The sequence below is a fragment of the Paroedura picta genome, chromosome 3, assembly GCF_049243985.1.
Source record: "Paroedura picta isolate Pp20150507F chromosome 3, Ppicta_v3.0, whole genome shotgun sequence".
NCBI lineage: Eukaryota > Metazoa > Chordata > Lepidosauria > Squamata > Gekkonidae > Paroedura > Paroedura picta.
In genome coordinates, this window is record NC_135371.1 from 3,932,597 (window position 1) to 3,954,758 (window position 22,162).

At 47.3% G+C, this 22,162-nt stretch overlaps 2 protein-coding genes across 11 annotated transcripts in view; one reads left to right on the top strand and one right to left on the bottom strand.

Annotated features, from left to right (window-relative positions):
• LOC143833910 (uncharacterized) lies at window positions 1–12,240 on the bottom strand. Of its 10 annotated transcripts, none has more exons than XM_077330215.1 (7): window positions 11,709–12,240; window positions 9,560–10,052; window positions 7,777–7,867; window positions 6,491–6,561; window positions 6,209–6,335; window positions 3,436–3,522; window positions 1–3,117 (listed from the first exon to the last, which is right to left on the bottom strand). In XM_077330215.1, the coding sequence occupies exons 2-7, from the start codon at window positions 9,980–9,982 to the stop codon at window positions 1,001–1,003; spliced, it is 2,916 nt and encodes a 971-aa protein (XP_077186330.1). In that variant the 5' UTR covers window positions 9,983–10,052; window positions 11,709–12,240; the 3' UTR covers window positions 1–1,000. The 10 variants fall into 10 exon arrangements, with proteins under 10 accessions (XP_077186330.1, XP_077186327.1, XP_077186329.1 ...); XM_077330212.1 differs by having other exon boundaries at window positions 1–3,120; window positions 3,436–3,525; window positions 9,560–10,011; window positions 11,709–12,239; XM_077330214.1 differs by having other exon boundaries at window positions 1–3,120; window positions 11,709–12,239.
• The window catches only part of LOC143833916 (uncharacterized), a 22,839-nt gene continuing 12,639 nt past the window's right edge, over window positions 11,963–22,162 (top strand). The window contains exons 1-7 of the mRNA XM_077330229.1: window positions 11,963–12,089; window positions 14,155–14,625; window positions 15,901–15,997; window positions 17,744–17,808; window positions 18,000–18,126; window positions 18,354–18,470; window positions 18,820–20,747. Of these exons, the coding sequence (XP_077186344.1) occupies window positions 14,203–14,625; window positions 15,901–15,997; window positions 17,744–17,808; window positions 18,000–18,126; window positions 18,354–18,470; window positions 18,820–20,747 (2,757 nt within the window). The 5' untranslated portion in view covers window positions 11,963–12,089; window positions 14,155–14,202. The remainder of the gene's footprint in view (window positions 12,090–14,154; window positions 14,626–15,900; window positions 15,998–17,743; window positions 17,809–17,999; window positions 18,127–18,353; window positions 18,471–18,819; window positions 20,748–22,162) is intronic.

The following is a 22,162-nucleotide window of genomic DNA, read 5'->3' on the forward strand; positions in this document are numbered from 1 at the left end:
ATTGTAGTCCATGGACATCTGGAGGGCCGCAGTTTGATTACCCCTGATCTAGATTTTCTTGTCTTAAAAAGTCTTTGTGACAAGAGCGCGCCAAGAGTAAGTTCTTCATCCACTCCTCCCAGTCAAGGACATGCTGTGCTAAGCTCAGGCAATACACCAGATCAGGCAGAAGAAAAACAAGTAGCCAAAGGATCTTCGCAAAGGGGGGCGACAAATTCAGAGTTCCCCTTCATCGCTGCTGTCGCGGTTCTCACCTCTCCACCTCCAATTCACCGCCAAAGCTTCCTCCAGTCTCCACAGCAAGTTGGTCAGTCTGATGGTCTTTATCTTCGTTCCGTGTTGACTCTGTGCTCTGAGTGCTTTGCCTCCACTCGCCCTGACCTGCCACTGCCGGCTTGGAATGACACTCACCTCAGGCACAGAGCAAGGTTCTTTCCAGCAGCCCTTTGCAGGGAAACTGTCTTTTACAGCTCTCCACAGACTCTTCTCCAGCCCAAGGGAAGTCAGTTTAAAATCTTCGTTCTGTCCAGGTTGTCGCAAACCACTCTCTAGACAGAGACCGGCACGAGAAACAGGGGAGTGGGGAGCCCTGCGGCAGTATCTTGGTAGCGTAATTTGCCTCCAGAATCATCCCAGTATGCTTCCCAGGCTGGTCGATGGCACTACCCAATGGCCGCACCAGAGTCTCCCAGCAACGCTATTAGTCCGCCGTTGACACAAGATGCAAGCCTGTGGTCTCCACGCCCAGAAAGGCCTACAATGCAGCCGTCTTGAACTCCCCTTCTTCTCCTTCCTTATTTCTCGGAGTCAATTTAATATGGTCCGCTGGGCGCCAGAGTAATAATAGCTCCTCCATGCTGCAAAAAACGGGGAAATGTATATATATATATTGCCTTCCTCTAACTCAAAGAAGCCAGGGACAGGCAGAGCAAAAAACTCCAGCGTCCATCCTTACTGCCATCTCAGTTGCAGATTGAATTTCTGTCCACACTCTGAGCATTCAAAAGGCTCTTCTACCCATGTGGGTTTTCAGATGTCTTTGAAGACCGCTGTTCTGGTGGAATCTCTTTCCACACTCTAAGCATTCAAAAGGCTTCTCCCCTGTATGAGTTTTCAGATGGTATTGAAAACCGCTACCATCATGGAATCTCTTTCCACACACTGAGCATTCAAAAGGCTTCTCACCTGTGTGAATTCTCTGATGTGTTACAAGATTGCTCTTCCAAAGGAATCTCTTTCCACATTCTGAACATTCAAAAGGCTTCTCCCCTGTGTGACTTTTCTGATGGTTTTGCAAACTTATGCGCTCACGGAATTTTTTCCCACACTCTGAGCATTCAAAAGGCGTTTCCCTTGTGTGGGTTTTCAGATGGCGTTGCATTCTGACACTGTGACTGAATCTCTTTCCACATTCTGAGCATTCAAAAGGCTTCTCCCCTGTGTGGGTTTTTAGATGGGACTGAAGACTGCTATTCTGACTGAATCTCTTTCCACACTCTGAGCATTCAAAAGGCTTCTCCCCTGTGTGGGTTTTCAGATGGCACTGAAGACCGTTGCTCTGACGGAATCTCTTTCCACACTCTAAGCATTCAAAAGGCTTCTCCCCTGTGTGGGTTTTCAGATGGATTTGAAGGTATGTACTATGACTGAATCTCTTTCCACACTCTGAGCATTCAAAAGGCTTCTCCCCTGTGTGGGCTCTCAGATGGCGTTGAAGACTGTTGTTCCGACTGAATCTCTTTCCACACTCTGAGCATTCAAAAGGTTTCTCCCCTATGTGGGTTTTCAAATGACATCGAAGACTGCTGCTCCCATAGAATCTCTTTCCACATTCTGCACATTCAAAAGGCTTCTCCCCTATGTGAATTCTCATATGCTGTTGCAGATATCTTCTCTGATTGAATCTCTTTCCGCACGCTGAGCATTCAAAAGGCTTCTCTCCTGTGTGGGTTTTTAGATGGCATTGAAGAGTACTATTCAGACTGAATCTCTTTCCACACTCTGAGCATTCAAAAGGCTTCTCCCCTGTGTGGGTTTTCAGATGGGATTGAAGACTGCTGTTCTGATGGAATTTCTTTCCACACTCTGAGCATTTAAAAGGCTGCTCTCCTGTGTGAATCTTCTGATGCCTTTGCAGAAAAGAACTATGACTAAATTTCTTTCCACACTCTGAGCATTCAAAAAGCTTTTCCCTTACATGTCTTTTCTGATGATTTTTAAGATATTTACTCTGACTGAATATCTTTCCACATTCTGAGCATTCAAAAAGCTTCTCCTGGATGTGGGTTTTCAGATGGCACTGAAGACCAGAGTTCTGATGAAATTTCTTTCCACAATCTGAACACTGAAAAGGCTTCTCCCCGATGTGGGTTCTCAGATGAGATTGAAGATTACTACTATAAGTGAATCTCTTTCCACACTCTGAGCATTCAAAAGGCTTCTCCCCTGTGTGGGTTCTCAGATGCAGTTGAAGAACGCAGCTCCAAAGGAATCTCTTTCCACACTCTGAGCATTCATAAGGCTTCTCCCCTGTGTGGGATTTCAGATGGTATTGTAGTTTGCAATTCTGATGGAACCTCTTTCCACACACTGAGCATTCAAAGGGCTTCTCTGCTTTGTGGATTTTCAGATGGTATTGAAGACTGTGGCTCTGACGGTATCTCCTTCCACACTCTGAGCATTCAAAGGGCTTCTCCCCTGTGTGGTATTTCAGATGGTATTGTAGATTGCAGTTCTGACGGAATCTCTTTCCACACTTTGAGCATCCAAAAGGCTTCTCCGCTGTGTGGGTTCTCAGATGGTATTGAAGACTGTTGCTCTGACGGAATGTCTTTCCACACTCTGAACATTCAAATTGTTTCTCCCCTTTGTGTTTTCTTTGGCGTGATCTATTTCTGAAGTATTTTCCACACTGAATGAATTTACTTGACCTCATGATCCTGTGCTTTGGAAAATACACATTACTCTTTCTTTCCTTTTGCTTCTCAACCATAATTATGCCTTTCTTTCTCTTAGGTCTGCCTCGCATCCTGATGTTTTCTTTTAAGTCTTCAATGTTAATTCTATTTAGCCTTTGCTGATGGAGTTCCTCACCTTCTCCATTCCCCTGACTTTCCTCTGCTGGAATAAAGAGATCTGTTAGAAACCTGGGAGGGCTGCTAAATTCCAAAGTCATCTATATGACTGTAGGAGGAAAGGACCGACAGACCTTTGGCCTCATACAGCTAGTCTGATCTTAACCCATCCCTCCACCTTTCCTCAGAATACCTCACTCCCTCATGGTGAACAGCTGAGGTCTTGCACAGAAGGAGTTTCTGAGCCTCCAGATTTCAAATGTTGCTCTGAAGTGAAACAGAAATCGCCCAGGGCTGTCCCTTGCCTGTTCCCTTGACAAAACCTCACTTTCAGCCAGCTCATTTGGGAAGGAAATATTACCTTGGGATCCTCTCGCGGAACTCTGCAGCTTTTCTTGGAATGCAAGGCCATTGCCTCTCTCTGCCATAAACTCTGTTATACATCTGGCTTCTTTTCCAGGGAGAGAGAGAGAGAGAAGAAGAAGAAGAAGACAGAAGAAGTGATCATTTGTTACATGGGGAAGGTAATAAATTCAAAAGTAAACATTCTTCTGGAAGGAGGGAACTATGGTCCAGGTTAAAGTCCACAATTCCAATCATTAAGGGAGTAACGGATCTGTGAAGCAAAATTCCCTAGTTTCCCCAAGGGTTAATGTGTCCATTGCATGGCCTGGTGTGACTTGGAGGTGTTTGGGTTTGGTTCTTCCTGCAGACACAAAATGCACTAATTGGTGCATCACCAGAAACTGTATCCAGTTGTGTAACCGATTCTGAACTTTATGGTCTTGGGGAAGAGAAAAGCTGTATGTAAGTCACACATAGATCGGACTTCCAGAGAGCAAATTTTAACAAAACGTTATGTTGTGTAGAATCCCGTAGCCAGAAAAACTTGAGATGTAAGTCCAAGAAGGTTGGGAGTTTCTCAAATGTAAAATACTGAAGGCACAATTGCAGACAATTCCCTCGAGAAGCAAAACTGGGAGGAAGCTAAAGAATCCAAGATGGCTCCATAATCTGCTTTCAAAAGAATTGAACAATAAAAGGCTCTTTTAGGAAATGGAAGGAGGACCTTATAACCAAGGAGGAATACAAACAAATAACGAATGCTTGTAAGGAGAGTGTTAAGAAAGCTAAAGCTCAGTATGAGCTTATTCTAGCAAGAAATGATATAAACAACAGCAACAACAAAAGAGTTCTTTAGTTATACTCAAAGAAACAAAAAGGATAGGGACACGGTAGAACCACTGCAGGGACCAGAAAGGGACACTGTAACAGGTGATGAAGAGAGGGGCTAAACGGCTCAATTTCTACTTCTCCTCAGTCCTTCTCTTGCAAGGTGAATCATGCTCAGAATGGCCAAACCATTTCACGTGATGAGGGATGGGAATTGTGCCATAGGATCACTGTAGGGGTCGTCCATAAACACCTGGTTTCTTTAAATGAAACCAAATTCTCTGAGCCAGCTGCGTTGCATCCAAGGGTACTAAAAGAACCTGCAGATGTAATTTCTGAGCCTCTGTCCATTATTTTTTGACAATTATTGAAGAACAGGGGAAGTGCCAGAAGATTGGAGGTGGGGAAAAATTGTCCCCATCTTCAAGAAGTGGGAAAAGGAGGATTTGGGTAACTACTGACCCGTCAGCTTGACATCTGTAGCTGGCAAAATTTTAGAACAAATAATCAAACAGCCATTGAGCAGCTGGATCAGATGCCTGTAGTTGCTAAGAGTCAGCATAGCTTTCTCAAGAACAAGTCATGTCAGACTAACCTAATCTCTCTTTTTGATAAAGTTACTACCTTGCTAGATCATGGGAATGCTGTGGATATTGTTCACCTTGATTTTAGTAAGGCTTTTGAGAAGGTTCCACATAATATGCTTATTGACAAGTTGGTAAAATGCACTATGGATCCTATGACTGTTAGGATGATCGAGAAATGTCTGACAGATGGTTTGATAATCTCATGGTATGAAGTTGTATGTTTTACTGTTTTTATGGAATTTTATGGGATATGTCGTTTTATTGTTGTAAGCTGCCTTGAGGTGACTTAGTCAAGAGAGGCGAGATATAAAACAAATTATAAATAAATAATAAACAAATAAAATAAATGGTTCATCATCTCCTTGGAGAGCAGTGATGAATAGAGTGCCTCAGGACTCTGTCCTGGGCCCTGTGTTGTTCAACATATTCATAAGTGATTTGGATGAGGGAATAGGTGGGGCACATTAAATTTGCAGATGATACCAAACTGGGAGGGGTAGAAAACACACCAGAAGACAGAATCAGGATACAGGATGATCTTGACAGGCTGGAAAACTGGGCTAAAATTGACTAAATGAATTTTAATACTGAAAACTACGAAGTTTTTCATTTAGGCAGGGAAAATCAAATGCATCACTATAGGATGGGTGAGAATTGTCTTGGCAGTAGTACATGTGAAAAGGATCTGGGGGTCTTAGTAGACCATTCGCTGAACATGAGTCAGCAGTGTAATTCGGTGGCTAAAAAGGTAAATGGGATTTTGGGCTGTATTAAAAGCAGTATAGTGTCCAGACCACTTCTATTCCGCTCTGGTTAGACCTCACTTGGAGTCCTGTGTTCAGTTTTGGGCACCACAACGGAAGAAAGATGTAGAGAAACTAGAAAGTGTCCAGAGGAGGGCTACGAAAATGGGGAGGGGTTTGGAGACCAAGTTGCACGAGGAAAGGTTGAGGGAGTTTGGTCTGTTTAGCCTGGGGAGGAGACAACTCAGAAGTGATATGATAACCATCTTCAAATAGTTGAGGGGCTGTCATAGAAGATGGAGCAGAGTTGTTTTCTGTTACGGACCAGAACCAATTGGTTGAAAATTAAAAAGAATCCCTTGGAGTCAGTCCTCCTCAGTGCAGCATCGGATCTCGAGGGTCTCCGGCAGGGGCCTTTCCCTTCAACACCTACCTGACCCTTTGAACTGGAGATGCTGGGGATTGAACCTGCGGCCTTCTGCATGCCAGGAACAGGCACTGCCAGGGAGCAGGAGCCCTTCCACGAGTAATAAGACCATCCTCAAAATGGTGTTTCTCTTAAATATATTGATTCATATCTCACCACAATGTCAGCAATTTGCCCCTTTTGACTCCTAGGAAAGGTCCTTACCCAGAAAGGCCACGTTCTCGCAGTTCTCCAGCATGACTTCCCTGTGCAGAGCTCTCTGGCCCGGATCCAGCAGGGCCCATTCTGCCTCGGAGAAGGAGACGGACACCTCCTCAAAGGAGAAGGGAGGCTGAAAGGAAAAGCAGATTTCCCTGCACACCAGGCAGAGATGGCACAAGGGGAGGGAAGGCAGAGGATGCCTGGCTTGGCATGGGCAAAGGGAACGGCAGAGGCCCCCTGAGAAAGGAGAATCGGCCTGGTCTGTCCCCTGCCTGTCTCTCCTACCTGGACTTGATGGGATGCAGCCATTTCCTGAGTTTGGAACAGACGACAGCTCAGCAGAACATCTCCGCTGCCTGGTTGTGAGACAAAGGAGGAAGGAAGGGGGATTTCTTCACTGTTCCCTGCCTCAAACACCCCCTTTCCCAGGGTTGTGAAACCCTCCCCACTCTGTACACTCAACTCAATTTCTAAGACTTTTTACTAAATTCTGGGAGACGCAGAAGAGAAGCACCAGATGCCCTTGAATTTCATGGGTTATAAAGGCTTCCAACTTATTTCTGGGAGACCTGAGTCTGGTCCGGGGGGGAGGGAAAGCAGGGGCTGAAATGGATGTTGCCTGACATGTCACCATCCCATCCAGTCATGATTGGAGCACATCTGGAGCCTTGAGGGCAATAGGAATGAGTTTTCAGGGTGTCTCCTGGCATGGTAACATCACAACCAGAGGCAACATCAAGATGGCACCACATCTGTCCCAAGCCTCCCCTAAACCGGGGGGTGTTGGGCCATAAGAGCATCCATCTCCCCACAAAGGCCTATCTGCTCCCCTTATAAGCATGGGCACAGAAGTCAATTTTTTCCAGCAGGATTGGGCACGAGACACCAGAGCTCTGCTGCCCCAGAAGGCAGAGGCTCCCTTTGTTCCCCAGGCCGAATAACTACATGCAATTTGTCAATCTCTGTTTTGGGCCACCTCTTATGGAAGGAAGATGAGATGCGAACATTTTAATTAATTATGGGAAGTTACTTCCATGCATATCTCTAGTCTCCTTTTAAAGTCTTCACAGTTACTGGATGTCAGGTTTCTGCTGATAGCCCAAACCCTTGCCTTGGTGCAAATTATATCTTATCAGAACTGAGGTACAGCAAATCAGGTTCAGCATATAACCCTGCAGTCAGCTCACCTCCCACGAGAACCTGTGAGATTTTCGAAAGGCCAAATAGTCTTGACAGCAAGGCAATCCAAGACCAGCTCTCCCTATTCCTGGAGCCAAGCAGTGATGGGTGGGTGGGGTGGGGTGGGGTGGGGTGGGGTGGGTGGGGGGGAAGTCCGACAGTGAAAGGAATCAGGTCATAGGGGTTATTAATATAGGCAGAAATTCCTAACATCTACACTTCAAACCGTTGCTAAAATTCATGGCAGAAGCTACTTCTGACAGTAGACACTGAGTGCCACAAATTAACTCTGTGTTGTGTGATGAAATATTTAATTCTTTCCCTGACCTGAACTCTGTACCCAACAAACTCACAGAATGCCCCAACTGCATTCAGGCACGAGGAGTCCTTACCACGGGAGGGAGCATCACTGGCACGCTCCACGTCCTGTGCGCTCTGTCCTTGCTCCTCTGGGACTGTAGCTTCCATCTTCAGCCCCAACATCTGAAAAGGCAGCGAGGGAGAGGGGTAAGAGATGGCATGGAAGAGGCCAAGGAATGGCTCCTGCCCCACCCCCAGGCTCCATCAGCAGACCAGGTGAGTTATCTGGAAAGAGAAGAAATTCGCTAGTAGAAGAGGCTGCAGAAGGAGGCCGGGCTGGAAGAGTCCAGGAGAGGAAGTGCCTCTCCCCTACATAGACAGGGTACAATTAACAAGTTCACACACTATCAGGATATTGGTGATTTTTGCCATCTCCCTTCCAGGGGAGGCTCGAATTAGAAACGAAGTTTTTTTTTTCTGTCACACATGAGATGCACTCTCTGTGCAGAGTATAACAACAGCTGAGAGTGGTATGCCTAGATATCACATATCTTGGAAGGGGGTGCTCCAAAAAAAATATTATACCAGTGTTTGTTGGGGCTACACCCAACAGATTTCCCTTCTCCACCCAGCTATACTCCATAACTGGTTTGAGATAAAAGTGCATTATTCAATAATATTGACCACTGAGGAAGACCCAGTAGGGTCAAAACGCGTTTGGTCTACTCATGTGCAGTTAGACCTGTATAGTTTTTTTATATGGTTTTAACTTTGTTTGGTGAGCCAGTTTGGTGTAGTGGTTAGGAGTGCGGACTTCTAATCTGGCATGCCGGGTTCGATTCTGCACTCCCCCACATGCAACCAGCTGGGTGACTTTGGGCTCCCCACAGCACTGATAAAACTGTTCTGACCGAGCAGGAATCTCAGGGCTCTCTCAGCCTCACCCACCTCACAGGGTGTCTGTTGCAGGGAGAGGAAAGGGAAGGAGACTGTAAGCCGCTTTGAGCCTCCTTCGGGTAGGGAAAAGCAGCATATAAGAACCAACTCTTCTTCTTCTTCTTTAACCTAATATTGGTGCACTTTAATTAAAAATTTACATTTTATATTGTTTTAAAGCTCAACTATAATAGCTCAATTTATAGCCTCTTGTGGTGCAGGGTGGTAAGGCAGCTGACATGCTGCCTGAAGCTCTGACCATGAGTTTGATCTTGAGCCAGCAGCCGGCTCAAGGTTGACTCAGCCTTCCATCCTTCCGAGGTCGGTAAAATGAGCTTGCTGGGGGGTAAATGGTAATGACCGGGGAACGGAATGGCAAACCACCCTGTATTGAGTCTGCCAAGAAAACGCTGGAGGGCGTCACCCCAAGGGTCAGACATGACCCAGTGCTTGCACAAGGGATACCTTAGCTCAACTATTGCGTTCCTGACTTTGTTGGTTTTTGTTCCTTTTTGGGTTTTGCAGAGAAGATAGGAGGCTCAGCCCAGGTGCTGGGCTGTCTTGAGGGGAAGGAGTTACAAAGGGTGTGCAAAGCAAAGGGCCCCAGCCAGGGGGAGATGTGAGCTATGTATAAGACCCCCAGGACTGAATGGCTGCCAGCTTACTCTAAGCAAAGGGGTCTGAACAATACAACAAACACTGCAACATGGTACCCATCGTAGAAGTGAGGAATCAAACAGAATCACATTAAACAAGACAAGTACCCCAGGTTTTGACGGTCTGTAACGGTGAGATTAATAAAACAGTTCTAAAACAGGCTGTCAATTCTCCCATTTGGATGATTGACACTTGGGAGGCATTTCTGGCAGGGAATCTTTAGGATAAGGCCAGATACCCTTGACTGATTGAATTACACATAACTGGAGGAAATCCCCTCACCTGCTCTGCCTGCCTCTTCTCCTCCGCCTGGCTCAGGAGGAAACCTTCAGCCAGGGCCACCGCCTGACAAGTGCTCTCCGGCCGGCATCCTCTCACCCAGCCCTGCATCACCTCGGGCAGGAGGGCCAGGAACTGCTCCAGGATCACCAGGTCCAGCATCTGCTTATTGGTGTGTCTCTCCGGCTCCAGCCAGCGGTTGCAAAGCAGATGGAGCCGGCTGCAAACCTTTCGGGGTCCCTCAGCCTCCTGGTATTGGAACTGCTGGAAGCATCTGCTGAGCACATCTGAGGTTGTACTGTCCTTAGGCAAGGCCTCTGGCACAGCACTTTCCCAGAATTCAATACCCATCTCCATTTGGATGGGATGAGGGTCTTTATTTGCTGTCTGGCCAATCCCTGGTCCTCCTGGGTCCTCTTCTTCCATCTCCTTCCCTTCTCTTGGGCCAACTCTGACTGTGAAAAGATGCCTTCAATCACGTGGCTATGAAGAGGGACTTCTCATGGGGGGGGGGCAGACAGACACAGACAGAATTTTACAAAAGGAAAATAGAAAAGGAAACTTCACCGAACATCACAAAACCTCATATACTCAGGAGACAACCGCCCAGGTGAATCGAAACAAAAATTACTTCTTGAGCTCATGTTGCCATATTACAAGGTGAGTTCTTTTGATTGTGCCTCTTTGTTTTTAAAGGAAGGTTTCATATCTCTGTTTGCCTCTTTAAGGCTGTTACAAGCTTAGCTTGTCATGACACTGGTTCTGTCTGTCCTGGGAGCTAATTCTTAAGGTAAAGTGGAGCCCCAAAAAAGAAAATTGGGAATGAGGCCCCCTTAACCATTCTGCGCATCTCTTCCACTGAACGGAAGGATCCGGCAAGAGCTCTGTCCGAGCGCCCAGCGGAGGGAGGGGAAGGGGCAGGCAGGGGCCTCTGTGCAGAAGGAGCCCCTGAGATCCGGAGAGGGAGGCAGGCAGGCATCTACTGGGGGGTTGCAGAAAATATTCAGCCTCCTTCCTTGGAATCTGGGCTCTGTCTCTTCTCTCCCAGAAATATTGCTGCAAACTCCCTGATGAGCACTTTCTGGTCGAAGAGGAAGAGTCGGTTCTTACATGCCACTTTTCTCTCTATTGCAGGTAGCTTAATGCACATTTGAATGTTGTTATTGAACTGCCTTCTGTTTGTATAAACCCATTAATACTCAAGGGCCCTGGGAATGCTACTGTTGACTTGTATACACAGTGCCTCTGGCCTCCCTTCCTCAGGCTGGAATGCAACTACATACCCTTGGGATACGGCCTGGAAAAGGTGAATCTGTGCACAATCCCTCTGTGTGCTGATTCCAGAAATATTGTTCTGGAGTGCCTTTAATGCAGCCCACTGTCTTTTGAGGTACTGGAGGATTTTTAGCCCCAGGTTAATCAGTGCAAGACATTTCTGCGTTTTGGAGTTCCAAAATATTACGGTGGCGTGCCTTAAATGCACCCCCGCTGCTTTTTGAAATGCTATTATTTGTTCCAGGATGTCCCTGAGACACTCTGGACCTGAACGGGCCAATAAAGGGGTGAGAACGCCTCCTTCATTTCTAAAATCTTGTTCTCAAGCCTCCCACCGTTTTTAGCAGTACCCTTCTCGGTTTAATGCCTCTTCAGCCCGTCCCTGCTCCCTCCCTCCTGAAGAACCCACCCATAAATTCTGCTCTGGATCTGTTCCTGTTGTTCCAGTTTGCACCTATGTTACAATTTAATGTGCATATCATTTATGTTGTATTCAAATCGTTATGAAAACTCAGTTCTATGTACCCTTTCTATGTGGACGGCCCTGAGCCTCAAGGGAGGGCATAAATATAAATATAAATATAAATATAAATATAAATATAAATATAAATATAAATATAAATATAAATATAAATATAAATATAAATATAAATATAAATATAAATATAAATATAAATAGACCCTGCCCCACCTTTTCCAACCTGTCTTCCCTCCAAGGGGTTCAGAGGGGGTGGGCTGCTGGTCTTCCCCCCCCCCAGGAATTTTGCTCCCCCCCCCCAAAAAAAAAGCCTCTTTCCAGAGCGGTACAAAACCGAGGTTGAGCGCCGCCTCTCTCCCAGGATCCAATATCCCCCCCCCCCCGGTCCCCATGGCTTACTTGCAAGTAGACCTGCCCTCGTGTGCGGCTGTGGGGCTTCTTTGTGCTCTGGCGGAAACCAGGAGGCAGCCCCCCTCCCCAATTCGGAAGAGCCTCCCTTGCAAGATCCCCCCCCCCCCCTTTAGCCCTGGGAGGGTCGGACCCAAATGCAAAAGGCTTCCCTTGAGGCTGCGCCTCAATGGGGCTCCTCGGGAGCAATTCCTCCCAAGGCCCCGCTGGACCCGCACGGCCAGGGTTAAAGGGAGGAAGCTGCTGGCTAGAGAGGCCCGGGAGGGGGGGGAGAGGAGGGGGCTCCCTAATTGCCCCAAGAGAGAAAGAGCTTCGCAGTCCTCCTTAGCAGGGGAAAGCTCCGCTCCGGATCCAGGGACCGTTTACTTGCAAGTAAGTCGTAGCGGAGGCGGAGGCATTAAGAAGTTGCACGTTGGAAGAGCGGAATGCAGCTCCCGGCTTCGGGTTGCAGGCGGATCCGGCCGAAATCCGGCTTTAAACTATCAGTAGTGCTGCAAAAGAGGGTGGGTGAGCCCCTCCAAAGCAGCTGTTTTCTGCAGGAGCAATTAAGTGCGCCTGCGCTGCCCGGACAGCAACCCTCCCTCCCATCGTAGGTTTGTTGTTGTTATTATTATTGTTGTTATTATTATCATCATTGAATTGTTAATGGTTTGAAGCAGGGGTAGTCAACCTGTGGTCCTCCAGATGTCCATGCAGTACAATTGCTGGCAGGGGCTCATGGGAATTGTAGTCCATGGACATCTGGAGAACCACAGGTTGACTACCCCTGGTTTGAAGTTTATTTTAAAAAGAAAGGTTTTTTTTCTCATAGAATCATAGAATCATAGAGTTGGAAGGGGCCATACAGGCCATCTAGTCCAACCCCCTGCTCAACGCAGGATCAGCCCTAAGCATCCTAAAGCATGCAAGAAAAGTGTGTATCCAACCTTTGCTTGAAGACTGCCAGTGAGGGGGAGCTCACCACCTCCTTAGGCAGCCTATTCCACTGCTGAACTACTCTGACTGTGAAAAACTTTTTCCTGATATCTAGCCTATATCGTTGTACTTGAAGTTTAAACCCATTACTGCGTGTCCTCTCCTCTGCAGCCAGCAGAAACAGCATCCTGCCCTCCTCCAAGTGACAACCTTTCAAATACTTAAAGAGGGCTATCATGTCCCCTCTGAACCCCCTTTTCTCCAGGCTGAACATTCCCAAGTCCCTCAACCTGTCTTCATAGGGCTTGGTCCCTTGGCCCCAGATCATCCTCGTCGCTCTCCTCTGTACCCTTTCAATTTTATCTACGTCCCTCTTGAAGTGAGGCCTCCAGAACTGCACACTGTACTCCAGGGGTGGTCTGACCAGTGTCGCAGCTGAGGGTTACGCCTGTTGGCAGGGAATCCCGGCTGCGCAGGGGAAGCCCTGAGGTTGGGGGTCTCTCTCAAGAGACCGGCAGCCTACCCAGCTTGGAGACCAGGGGCCGTAGCCAGGTGGCTGGAGTCACTAATGGAGCCTGACGCCATCAAGTTGCCTCCCAGGGTATGATACTGTGATGCCCTCCCGACTGGGACCGAGGCGTAAACCCTGAGCATCACAGGTCAAAATAATACTTGGCAGCCTTAGGACGGAGGGGGTCAGGCTCCTCTACGACGCATCGGACCAACCCTCCATTGAGGGTTAAAATAAAGGCTGCCGCCACTTCATTGCCAAACCCTGAGAGTTGGCTCTTCATTGGGCTAGGCGCCGCCTGCCAATCAACTGATGTTTTCCTTCCCTCTGCTCTTCCCTCCCCCTCTATATTTCATTGTTTCTCCTCTTTCATCCTGTCATTCTCTCTTTCATTTTTGTGACGGTTTCCAGGCCCCCACCTGGAAGCTGGCAACCCAGCTGGCTGCAGGTGGAGGAGGAGCCAGGAATCAAAACCAGGTTTTGAAATTAGAGTCTGCTACTCTTTAACGTCTTCGCCACACTGGAACTCAGCAGGGAGCAGTGGGGAGGACTGAAGAAAGGAAGGGCACAGTGTAGGTTTATGTGCTAGCCCCCTTTGTGTTCCTGGGTGCTATGGGCTTTATAGAATCACAGAATCCTAGAGTTGGAAGGGGCCATACAGGCCATCTAGTCCAACCCCCTGCTCAACGCAGGATCAGCCCAAAGCATCCAAGAAAAGTGTGTATCCAACCTTTGCTTGAAGACTTCCAGTGAGGGGGAGCTCACCACCTCCTTAGGCAGCCTGTTCCACTGCTGAACTACTCTGACTGTGATTTCCCCCCCCCCCCCGATATCTAGCCTAACATTGCCTCTAGTAGTGGCAGAATGATATTAAACTTCTGTTCTGATCCACCAGAGCAATTCTTGCATGTCTCCAGAACAAATGAAAGTTTGTGATGTTCAGTGGTTTATCTCCATTCTTTGTCATTTTCCTTCTGACATGTTCCTGTTTGTCTCTCTCTGTCCCTCCAGGAAGGAGCCTCTCCTCATAGCCACAATCAGAGAGAGAAGGGAAAAGAGATGGAAGAAGGGGACCCAGGAAGATCTGGGATTGGCCAGACAGCAAGCAAAGGGCCCCATCCCATCCAAGCAGGGAGTGGAGTTGAATTCTGGGGAAGAGCTGCACCAAAGATCCTACATCTGGTCACCGTGAGCTCAGAGGAATATCGCAGACGCTTCCGGCACTTCCGCTACCAGGAGGCCGAGGGGCCCCGAGAGGTTTGCAGCCGGCTCCACGGACTCTGCAACCGCTGGCTGGAGCCAGAGAGGCACACCAAGCAGCAGATCCTGGACCGGGTGATCCTGGAGCAGTTCCTGGCCCTCCTGCCCCAGGAGATGCAGGGCTGGGTGAGAGGATGCGGGCCGGAGAGCAGCTCCCAGGCGGTGGCCCTGGCCGAAGGCTTCCTCTTGTGTCAGGAGGAGGAGAAGAGGCAGGCGGAACAGGTGAGGGGGTTTCCTCCAGAAATGTCCAATACAAGCAACAGTGTGTGGCCAGATATAGATTTTCCCTGAGAGACATCTGTCCAAATGGGAGATTTAACAGCCTGCTTAAGCACCCTTCTTCTTTATTTTCTCTCTAGATAACTTACCAGTCAGTACTGACGATGCACTTGCCTTTCCCTTCGCTTCTTCCCTGAATTTCTTCATCCCAATTTATTGTCAGGGGCTTACATACCGCAAGGGAGAAGGGGGTATATACATTAAATTAATAATCATAATAATTTTCATTCTACATGGATTATACACCCTTCATCACTCAGTTTTTTTTCCCTTCGCTGTATGTCAGGTTCATTTAAAGTCCAATTTTGCTGATTTTCCCCCTTCCCTTCACCTTGGAATGCAAGGAGAAATGTTGTGTCCCACAAGGAGCAGGCCTCTCTCCTATCCTATTAAACATCTTTATGGGCCCGCAAAGAATGGGCGGTATAGAAATCCAAATAAATAAATAAATACATTTCCCTGCTCGCCTTGCACACCCTTTCCCCGGCCCTTGGAGTCTAAACACAAAAACTCTTTTTACAAATGGCTGCAACTCTGTGCCACTTCCAGAAACGGAAAATAATCTTTCAAGTCTCGGCATTGCTGGAAAGCCAGGTTTCTCTCTTCTTTTTTGGCAGGAGCTTTTATCCTTTTGCAGCCAGTTTAAAGGGGCAATGCCAGATAGCCAAGACGGAGTGAAGGGGGAGGGAGAGATCCTGCAGCAGCTGGCAATAAATGGGGAGCAAAACAAAAAATCCCGGATTCCAAACAGGAAAAAAATGGGCAGGCTGCAGTCACATGATCCGAATGAAAGCTATACCACCTTCTGTTTAGTTATAATCTGAAGTAATCTGTGCATGCATACAGGGCCCGATGGAAGAGTACAGATGCTGGGAGCAGGGCAAGATCTTTTTTCCATGCCAACTCTTACCCCTCTCCATCGCTACTGAGAACCAGCTTGGTGTAGTGGTTAGGAGCACAGACTTCTAATTGGCGAGCCGGGTTTGATCGACACTCCTCCTCCACAAGCACCCTACTGGGTGACCTTTGGCTCCCCACAGCACTGATCAAGCTGTTCTGACCAAGCAGGAATATCAGGGCTCTCTCAGCCTCACCCACCTCACAGGGTGTCTGTTGTGGGGAGAGGAAAGGGAAGGCGACTGTAAGCCGCTTTGAGAGAGACTCCTTCAGGTAGAGAAAAGCGGCATATAAGAACCAACTCTTCTTCTTCTGTTTCAGATGTTGGAACCACCAGTGAAGAGAAAATCTATGTTCCCTGAGGCAGAAGAAGCAGCCTTGGAGCGACGGCCAAGAGCCCAAGATGCCCTTTCCTGTGGTACGGACTCATGGTGCCCGGCTGCCATTGGGGCATACCGTGAATTTGATGGGTACAGAGTTCAGGTCAGGGAAAAAGACATTCTACACCCAGTGCAGAGTGAATGTGCTGCCATGCTGAGCTGCACACTGGTTAGCTGAGACCAAATGGGGAGGCAAGCTCTGAGTCCAGAATTGAGTTCAAGGGGTTTACAGCCAAGGGAGTCAGCTCACCAAGGAGGGAAGGGCAGGGAGTGGAGTCAAAGCCGGGCCGGAGTCAGTTGCCAAAGAGAGGACCAAAGCCGTATGGTGGCCAAGTAGCTGGAGAACAGGGTCAAGAGCCAAGATCCAGGAACAAGCCTAAGTCAGGAACCAGGAATCAGCCAAGCAGAGCTTTGCCGTAGTGAACCAGAACACCGATCGTGTTCCGCTCGGTAGACAGGCAAGGAACGCTTCCGTTGCCCCTGCGGAGAGGCTTGCCCCAAACCTCTCCTCAAGTACAGCTTGGCTGGGTGGGGAAGCTGGTCACCAAAGGTCTTGCAGCTGGGCCTAGTCCTCCTCTGAGGAAGTGACAGTGAGCTTGCGTTACTCAGTGTCAACTGTGATGCCTTTAATAAGAGATTAGTCCAGCCTTCGTCAACTTTTATTCTATTGAGAAACCCCTGAAACATTCTCCAGGCTTTGAGGAAACCCAGAAGTGGTACTATCCATGCAGAAGATGGTTGGGAAGAACACGTCCCCCCGGGGCCCCTCACCTTCCCACCCCTCCAGGTCTGTCATTGGCTGTGGGGGGGGGGGGTGAACGACCATATATGGTGGACGACTGTATATGATCATATCACCCGATAATTACGACCCATTCTGAACACTCTTCCAGGACCGTCATAATCCTGGATTAGACAAATTTACGGAGCACAGTTTGTCCCATAAATATGAATATCTCACCTTCCTTCCATGAGAGCAACTCAAGTTGGCTCAAAAGATGGACAAACAATAGCAGATTCATTCGCCCTGATGAATAACGGGAGCTTCTACCTTCTGGGGCAGCTGGAAGCCAGTTTCTAGGGCCCCATGATAATGGGAAACTTTGGACTTCTCTGCCTGTAGTTATAGGAACTTATAGCCAGCTTCTCTGCGAAATAGGATGGTGAAATAGGGGTGGCAGGTTATGGCCTGGCACCCTCAGGAGCTTTGGGGAGGGGCTTTGGGAGGGGCTAGGGACAGATGTGATGTCATGGTGATGTCATGTCTGGCTGGGAGCTAGCCTGCTCAGAGACACACTGAAAACTCCTGCATGTAACACTTCAGTCTCTAGATCAGGGTTAGTCAAACTGCGGCCCTCCAGATGTCCATGGACTACAATTCCCAGAAGCCCCTGCCAGCATTTGCTGGCAGGGGCTCCTGGGAATTGTAGTCCATGGACATCTGGAGGGCCGCAGTTTGACTACCCCTGCTCTAGATGCTCTCAAGTCACGTCTGGGCCAAATGTGACGGTGATGCATCATCTGAGGTCATTTCTACACTTCTCCTTCTGTCCCCTCGGGCCAGTAAAAGGTCTCACAGAAGTCTGAAATGTCTTGGTAGCACTTATAACCCCCGAGGCTTCTAGGTACCTGGTATGTCTTTTCTGCCTCTCCCAGAATTTATTAAAGATGGTTAAAATTGTTGGCTGTCCACAGGGCAAGGTTTTACAAATCTGGGGAGGGTGTGTGTGAAGCGGGGAACAAATAAGCAGACGCCCTTCCTTCCTCTTTTGTCTCGCTCGCAGGACGTGGAGAGATGCGGCTGAGCCGTGTTGAAAGGGCTGCTGCATCTTCAGTCCAGGTAGGGGAGGTGAGCAGGGGGCAGCCTGGGTTCCTCCTCCTGCCTCAGGGCAGCCTGTGCTCCTGCAGCATCCTTGTGAGTTCAGAGGATCTCTGTTCAGAGTTCCCTTTGCCCATGTCAAGCCATACAGACTACTCCCTTCCATTGTGCCATCTCTTCCCGGTGTGATCTCTGAGGAGTCCATCTACTTTTTCTTTCAGGGTCCCTTCTCCTTTGAGGAGGTGTCCGTCTGTTTCACCGAGGCAGAATGGGCCCTGCTGGATGCAGGACAAAGAGCTCTGCACAAAGAAGTCATGCAGGAGAACTTTGAGAATGTGGCCTTTCTGGGTAAGGATCTTTCTTAGGCGCCAGAGGTGTGAAGTGCTACCACTGGGATAGGTGGGAAATAAATTTCTAATAATAATAATAAAAATAATAGCAATCCATGGGCTTTATTCTGTTTGGGGTTGTGGGCTTTGATCTTTACCATCATTCCATCCTTGAAGAACAATTTCTTCTTTCTTTCCTTCCCCACGGCAGAACGATAATTTTCTCTGTATTTCTCTCTGCGAAAGAAGGTAGAAGAGAGACCATAGTGGAGACAGAAAACAGCACTGCATCCAAAGAAAAACTGGAGAGTTCATCAAGAGGATCCCAAGAGCATATTTCCTTTCCAAGTAAGCTGGCTGCAAGTGAGTATTGTTCTTGGGTTTGTCAAGGGAACAGACAAGAAATGGCCATGGGGGTATTCTGACTCACCTCCGAGCAACATCTCATTTGGAACAATCATATAGCTTGCTTGATAAAGAGGGAGAGAGGCCAGCCTTCAGGAGGCTCTGAAACTCCTGGGAAAAGAGCTCAGCTGTGGCTGTTTAGGGGGTGTTTAAATATTCAGTATTCTGGGAATCGGTGGAGGGGTGGTTAAGATAGCCAAGCTGGACAAGGTCAAAGGATTGTCACTCCTTTGCTACTGCAGACATAGATGTTTTTGAACGTTCCAGCCCCCTAGGGTGCTAACAGAAGCCCTCTTATTTATTCCAGCAGTGGATGATGTGAACAATGAGAAGGGTGAGGAACTTAATCTGGAAATGCCAGCTAGAGTTAAAAAGGAAGACATGAAAGAAAACCTCAGGAATCGAGGCAGACCCAAGAGAAAGAAAGGCAGCCATATAGTTGAGAAAAGGGATGGAAGAAAGCATAACATACGTTTTCCAAAGAACAGGATAATGACGGCAAGTAAATCCATTCCGCTCCTTGTGCACCGAAGAATACACAGAGGTGAGAAAAAATTTGAATGCTCAGAATGTGGAAAGAGATTCATTCAGAATGGCACTCTTCAACTACACCAAAGAACCCACACAGGGGAGAAACCTTTCAAATGCTTAGTGTGTGGAAAGAGATTTACGTTGAATGGCAGTTTTCAACAGCATCTGACAACCCACACAGGGGACAAACATTTTAAATGTTCTGAGTGTGGAAAAAGATTTGGTCAAAGTGGTCATCTTCAGCGGCACCAAAGAATCCACACAGGGGAGAAACCTTTTGCATGTTCAGAGTGTGGAAAGAGATTCAGTCAGAGTGGCTATCTTCAGCGGCATCACAGAATTCACACAGGAGAGAAACCTTTTGAATGCTCAGAGTGTGGAAAGAGATTTAGTCAGAATGGAACTCTTCAACTGCACCAAAGAACCCACACAGGGGAGAAACCTTTTGAATGCTCAGAATGTGGGAAGAGATTCAGTCGGAGTGGCAGTCTTCAACTGCACCAGAGAACCCACACAGGGGAGAAACCATTTGAATGCTTAGAGTGTGGGCAGAAATTCATTACTAGTGGTCATCTTCAACGGCATCAGAGAACACACACAGCAGAGAAACCCTTTAAATGCTCAGTGTGTGAAAAGAGATTCACTCGGAGTGGAACTCTTCAGTTGCATCAAAGAACTCATACAGGGGAGAAACCCTTTGAATGCTTAGAGTGTGGAAAGAGATTCCGGTTGAGTGGACATCTTCACCTACACCTGTCTACCCACACAGTGGAGAAGCCCTTTGAATGCTCGGTGTGTGGAAAGAAATTCAGTCAGAGTAGCCATCTTCTACGGCATCAGAGAACACACACAGCAGAGAAACCTTTTGAATGCTCTGTGTGTGGAAAGAAATTCAGTCAGAGTGGCCATCTTCAACAGCATCAGAGAACACACACAGGAGAGAAGCCCTTTGAATGCTCAGTGTGTGGAATGAGATTCAATCAGAGTGGCCATCTTCAGTTACATCAAAGAACCCATACAGAGGAGAAACCTTTTGAATGCTCAGAGTGTGGAAAGAGATTCAGGGATAAAGGTAATTTTCAACAGCATCAAAGAACCCATACAGGGGAGAAGCCCTTTGAATGCTCAGTGTGTGGAAAGAGATTCATTCAAAGTGGTCATCTTCAACGGCATCAGAGTACGCACACCGGGGAGAAGCCCTTTGAATGCTCAGATTGTGGAAAGAGGTTCAGGTTGACCAGCAGTCTTCAGCGGCATCTGACATCCCACACAGGGGAGAAACCTTTTGGATGCTCAGAATGTGAAAAGAGATTCAAGTTGAGTGATGATCTTCAACGGCATCAAAGAACACACACAGCAGAGAAACCGTTTGAATGCTCGGAATGTGGAAAGAGATTCAGAGAGAAGGGGAATCTTCAACAGCATAAAAGAACGCACACAGGGGAAAAACCTTTTGAATGCTCAGTGTGTGGAAAGAAATTCAGTGGAAGAAACAATCTTCAGGTACATCAAAGAACCCACACAGGGGAGAAACCTTTTGAATGCTCAGAGTGTGGAAAGAGATTCAAGGAGAGAAGAAGTCTTCAGCTGCATCTGAGAACCCACACAGGGGAGAAACCCTTTGAATGCTCAGAGTGTGGAAAGAGATTCAGTCAGAGTGGCAATCTTCAACAACATCTAAGAACTCACAGAACAAGAACTCATGTAACTTCTTAGCCCATGAAAAGAGCTTTTCTCTCACTTCACATCTCAAAGACAACCAGAGCATATAAAGTACTGACAGTATGTAAACTTTTGTAGGAAGCTTGAATGTACACAGAAATCTCACCCTAACCTAAAAGAAATTTTTGGAATGTCAAAGAATCTTTATCCATGTTTGAAGGCCTCAAATAGATGTCCCAGGAAAGAAAGCAAGAATGAGCTCTGCCAGTTGAAGGGGATTCAAGATCCCCTCATATCTCCTTTAGCCTGGAGGACTCCATGCAAGGGAGCAAACCGCATGAATTCTCAGTAAGGGACAGGAGCTAGTAGCGATCCAATGTTCATGTTCTCCAGGGAATCCATAACAGCATGAAACATTTCCCTAGCTGGATTCTGATTAGTTTCTTCTTTGGACTCCCAGGTCTTGTGGAAGTCAGAAAGGCTCAGAAAGTAGGAAGCCTTTACACTCTAGGCCAGGGGTAGTCACACTGCGGCCCTCCAGATGCATTTGCTGGCAGGGGCTCCTGGGAATTGTAGTCCATGGACATCTGGAGGGCCGCAGTTTGACTACCCCTGCTCTAGGCAAAGAGTTGCTTCATAATACTTCATAATGATTTCCTTTTTGGAGGGTGGGAATGTATTTTGCTGTTCTTAAGGTCATGCAGTCAACGTTCTGGGTAAGCAAGTGATTTTTGGATTTGAAATGCTGGCAATAATGAAATCTCTGGTAGTTTGTTTATTTTATGATACCGAGGAGGCTGCTGAATACAGGACTGCTAACCAGTGGGACGTATAGCAACATATTTTCTTTACTGGACTGGCAATTTTTAAAAAACAGCACCTCCCATCTTTATCGGCTTTATTTTCCCGGGAAGTTCTTAGCAGAGAAGTTAATGATCAGTCTGGTAAATCAGACAGAAGCTCAGCTGAGCTATTTAATAACTATAAGGAACTTTGACAGCGTAGTTTGAAGGGGGATCTAGCTTTATTTCTTAAAGCAGCAGTGGCACAAGAAAGGTAGCCCCTCCCCCCCAGTTTTTGCATTGTTTCTAACTCTTTGGGGGATGGTCTGTGATGGTTTTTGCAGCAGAGAAGGATGTCGTAGAGGCTTAGGGTCATCTTGCAATGCAGCTAGAAACACTTGACAGCTGGTCAGTTCATAAACGTCTGATTAAAAGGCAAGCAGTTACTAGTTATAGCAACTACAAGATCATTACACAGTAGAATGCAAAATGTATTAAAATTTAATTTCCCCATGGGCCCTAAGAATATGCTACTTGGAATATTGCCAAACAAACTGCTAAAAGTATTAAAAGTATTAAAAGACATATTTGAATATAAGGTGACTGCTGCCAGAACTACTTCTGTGGCGAAATGGAAAAACACTCTAGGTCCACGTTTAGAAGACTGAAATGCTA